This window comes from Platichthys flesus, chromosome 8 (genome assembly GCF_949316205.1).
Source record: "Platichthys flesus chromosome 8, fPlaFle2.1, whole genome shotgun sequence".
NCBI classification, from domain to species: Eukaryota; Metazoa; Chordata; class Actinopteri; order Pleuronectiformes; family Pleuronectidae; genus Platichthys; species Platichthys flesus.
This window is the reverse complement of record NC_084952.1, coordinates 10,856,853-10,861,712: the sequence shown is the minus strand read 5'-3', so window position 1 is coordinate 10,861,712 and position 4,860 is coordinate 10,856,853. Positions and strand designations below refer to the sequence as shown.

Genomic DNA, 4,860 nt, shown 5'->3' with positions numbered 1-4,860 from the left:
GATCCTCTTAGGGGTGACATTAAAAACACCGGTCCAAAGTAGTTTGCAGCACTGGGACGCTCCATCTTGGGCACAGGGACGATGCAGGATATCTTCCAGATCTTGGGCAGCCTCAGCGAGAGGTTGTATAGATGTACACCTGACTTTGTTTGTTAGTTTTTAGGATAATGCAAAAACTACTTTTCCCATTTCCATGACATTTTATAGAGGGCTGGGGCAGGCATGACGCAAAAGTATCACAGGGCACCAGCTGCCTGTTAACCATATAAACATTAAAGTGTGTATGTGGACCTTCTCATGTAATTCTGTCAAGCTATTCTGTAACTATACCTTGTATCTATGGTGATTGTCAATCACATGACTGATCAATAAACAAACAAGAAACATTGGAGACACCACCACCATCCAGCTGATGAATCACAAAGCCGCCATGCTTTCACATCCTATACAGTAAAGGGTTAACTTGCACTGCATCATCTTGATATCAAGTTTGGACCACAGGACAGGCTGCAGATGGAGTCGTCTCACAGCCTCATTCTGCACACCCACCATGTATCTGGGCCATGTGCCATGATTGCCACTTTAGCAGGTGAAAAGTCCAAGTGGCTCTCCATAGTCCTCGGGGTTCTAGAGCACTGCTGGAACTTTCAGGTAGTTTTCATTCTAGCTGTGCGATCAAGGATCGACTTAGACCTGCCACCGCGAGGCAGTGCAATTAACTACCTGACAGAATAAAGAATCCAGCGCTGCACCGAGGCCCGAGGAACAGATTTTGAGGATCATGGGTCTAAAGCCAGCCTTTGTAATTAGCAGAGACATTGTAATAAATAGGGATCATCTCTGCCTAATCTGTCACAGCCCAGCACTTCCACTCGAGCTCCCGTTCATGCGTGGCAGCCGCTGTACCCGCCAGCAGCTTCTGGAGCGTCTGAGCAGATCAGAACCCCGCGTGCCCCCAGGTTGAGGTTTTACGGATCAATCACACTCGACGTGGTAACAAACAAATTTAGAGCGAGATCAAACTGTCTTCTTCAACTCCGCCAGGATAGTCTGTCCAATAGCTGACAATTGCTGGGTGTAGCCCTCTGCTACGTAAACGAAACAGGAAACAATTCATGAGCAGTTCCAGTGGACTCACTCCCGGCGACAGCGATAAAATAAATTGGAACTTTCAGGTGAGCAGTCAGGCGAGACCAACCTCATTAGAAGGAGTGTCACATTACCTTTAACTCTAACAAATGTATTTACATATTTAGGTCTTTGAATGTCTTTTTGTTATTAACTGATTGTTGTGATTGTATATTTTAATTCTGTAATGCTATTGTCTCCCCCGTGGACAAAGCCATTATTCTTCATGCAACACAACTGAATTTGTAAACACAGTGCGTGACACCAGTGCCCTCTGGTGGTGTGATACCAGCCCTGAGTTGATGAAACTACAACCACTCCCCTGGGGTTTCAGACGTTTAACGTGATTTTGCAATTTGCCTTTATTTAGCCCCGATAACAAAAAAAACCCATTCCCAAACCACAATTTTCTTGAATAAATCTTAAAAGCAAAACTTTATTTTTCATCACTATCATAACACAATACATTACATTATAACGAGTGATTTTTGGTAAATATCTATGTACACTTGCATAAATGTAGTGGCTACCGTGATACGTTTGCATAATATAGGCACAAAATAAAGATGCCACAAAAGAAAAGATAATCTTCATCGTCATAAGTTTGTTTCTTGCAGAGTCAGAGGACTGAAAGGAAAGACCTCCTTGTCTTGATTTTGTATAAAAAAAAGCTTTGGGGTATGGCTGTAGGGGAAAGGCACTGGATTTAAATGTTTACATAATGATTGCTCATTTAATCATTCATAGAAAAGCAGATGAGACTTTTCCTCTGGCAGCAGCGTCCCTGCACACTTTCAGATGTTAAACAGCTCCCCGCTGGTCAGATAGAGCTCAGAGCCGAGTCTCCGCTCACCAGTGGTTACTCTGAGCAGCAACTTCCACATCCATGATTCGTGGCAGTCGCCCGCTCGCACCGCCCTCCAGGTATCCAGGTTTCACAGCAGGTGTGTCCGAGAGCCTCCTCTTGCTCTTGGTGAGGTCTGGATTGATGGATAAACGATTGAATTACTTTCACAAGATGAGGAAAGTGACACTGAAAAAAAAAAAAATAAACATGGAGAAGTACGTCTGAATCAAGAACTGTAGGACATCAGATTCTCACCTGAGATGGCCAATAACATCTTGCGTCTGGCGCCAAAGGTGGAGACGCCCACTTCCTTCAGATCCTCATCAGACAGAGTGAGGAAGGTCTGGTAGTCAATCTGGATGAGTAGAGAGAGCAAATGGTCTCATGATGCCTGTTCATAGTGTGTAACTGACAAGAATATTTGTGTATTTTGTGTATTTTCACACTGAAGTTGAAATATCCTGAATCTTGAGCTTTTGACATCACTTAAAGCCAGAGTCTGTGCAGGACTGATCGGGGTTTGGAGCCACCGCATTGTGGTCTCATCTGTTCACATTCTAAACCAATCACGTGTCAGACACGGCTGTCAATCATGATGTTTCGCCACAGTTTTACGGTATCAAATATCTAATTCAAACCAAACTTACCAGATGAATGAACACTTGAAGAAGCATTAGTGTGATAGAAACTAACTCAAGTGACGGAAACAATCTTTGAGAAAAAGTTATTAAACTTTGACTTTTTAGTTTGGTTCATGTCCCATCCACTAACATGTAGGAGACAGTGTTTGTGACCTATACTTCAACCAGCCACCAGGGGGGCAATCAAGATGATTTGGATCCACTTTAGGGAGCTGTCATGCTGTTTACCTTTATGTGCAGTCTACTCTCTGTATTTGTTTACCTCTTGTTGTTCAAACACATCGATGTACTTGATCAGGCCGAGTTGATGGAGCAGCTCAGGTAGGTCGTCTGTGATTTGGGGGGAGGGGCTCCGCTGACTGCAGGTCGACGCCCTCCTCGATGAACACATGCCTTCAAAGTAGCTGCCGCTGCTGCTCAGGAAGCTCTCCGCTAGTGTTCAAAGGTCAAAGTTCAGAGGTGAGGGGCCAAAATTTGAAATAAGCATTTGGCTCTTAAGCCTACAAACCCAAAGCACAAGAATAAAACTTACAAGGTTTCTCAATTCTGCCTCTTTTCATTGACGACACGAAATCCGGGAAGGAGGAGGTAGACGAGGAGAGAGTGGAGGCAGGCGAGGAGGGGGAGGAGGAAGGAGAGGAGGAGGAAGAAGAGGAAGAGACAGGCAGGAATGAAGATGCAGATGCCCGTCTGTCCCTCCAGTTCTCCGAGTTGCTCCCGTTGAACATCTTCCCTGTCGGTGCAGCCCATGGCTACAAAGAGAGCGAAATTGTGACAGCTTTTTTTTTTTTTTACAGCATACAGCACATTCATCACTGTTACTTTCATCCTCAACCATTTCGCAGCACTTTGTTCTTCTGTCGCTACCTCAGTCTTTCATCCATCATCCGTGCTCGAGGTCACCGGACAAATATCTTCAAGCAATTACACATTCTCTGGTGTGCCGAATGTTTGAGTGGACATAATATCAATTGGTCCAAAGACTCAATCAGAGAAGCTATTAATCATGTCTGTAATCCAGTTCATTTTCCCTCTGGTGGCTGACCTGTGATCGTAGCACTCTTTCAAATTATCAATGCTGGTGGCATGGCGAGTGCTACCTCAGAGCTCCCCCGGTCTGCCAGCCAGGGATACCTCTTCTTCTTATTAACCTAAGTGAGTCAGCTTCTCCATCACTCGATAGCGAGCGGTGAGAGAGCGCCCGTTCAGGAGGATTTTAAAGAGGTAAACCGGTTGCAGTGGAGTGGTTGTGTTGACCGAGGCGATGGTATCAGACCCCGGGAAATTGAGCGTACAAATTGGCTGTGCTTACCACACAGTGAGATAAATGCTTCACGCTGTCGGAGGGCAACACCAATAAATGAGGCCGTGTTAGTCGGCCACAACAGGGGTCCTGGTTTCACTCGATTGCAACAAAAGACAGCTTTGGCGGCTCAAAAGGATTTGGCAAGTTCAGCAAATATATGTACGCCAAGCCAGCTTTAGATAAAATCAACAATCACAGAGAGCCAAAGGTCCATTTATTTTTGTTGCAGAATTCGACATTATAGTCGTGTGTACCTGTTGCTGGGCGGTGCTGGTGCTGGTGCTCAGGTAGGGCTTGTAGCAGCGGCGGCCGATGTTGCGGAGCTCCTTGATGGCCTCGGCTGGCATCGACTTGGAGAAGCCGAGGCCACTCCAGGTGTCTGTGGGCGTCTGCACCTCAGTGACCACAGGTTTCCTCTGCATGGCTGATGTAAGATACGCAGCAGACATATAGAGGGGAAATGCAGAATTCAACCTGTCTTAATATTTTGTGTCATAACTGACATATTATCAACATGTATAGACTATTTATATAATGATTCAATGATCAGTGGCTGCTGGCTGCTTAAGCATTTAGCTTTTAGATTCAGAGCAACGTGAAAACATTTGAGCCAGGTTTCCAAACAACAAGCTAAAAGATGTAGAGAACAGCAGAACTGAGGGAAACTGTATAGTTTGTGATAATATCAGTGGCATCATCATTACCACTGTGATTCCCTCCATCGCAACTGTGAGAACATTGATTGTGGCAGCACCGAGGTGAAAGATCTGAGCGTGCACACACTGTAGAAAACTTTTCAGCTCCACAGAAATACACACGTTATCTGTACATCACTTTCATATTCTCATTGATACTCTCTGTAGCATGCAAATCTGCTCCTATCTGTAGCCGGCCTATCGTGAAACTGCAGGTTTTCCTCGTCTTCTCTGATATTCTGA

General features: G+C 45.0%; 1 protein-coding gene across 1 annotated transcript in view; it reads right to left on the bottom strand.

The window, feature by feature from the left end:
* Positions 1-1,578: 1,578 nt before the first annotated feature.
* The window catches only part of bicc2 (bicaudal C homolog 2), a 10,267-nt gene continuing 6,985 nt past the window's right edge, over positions 1,579-4,860 (bottom strand). Inside the window, exons 15-19 of the mRNA XM_062393908.1 lie at positions 4,177-4,346; positions 3,149-3,368; positions 2,879-3,048; positions 2,231-2,330; positions 1,579-2,108 (exon numbers count right to left, since the gene is read on the bottom strand). Coding sequence (XP_062249892.1) covers positions 1,978-2,108; positions 2,231-2,330; positions 2,879-3,048; positions 3,149-3,368; positions 4,177-4,346 — 791 coding nt within the window. The 3' untranslated portion in view covers positions 1,579-1,977. The remainder of the gene's footprint in view (positions 2,109-2,230; positions 2,331-2,878; positions 3,049-3,148; positions 3,369-4,176; positions 4,347-4,860) is intronic.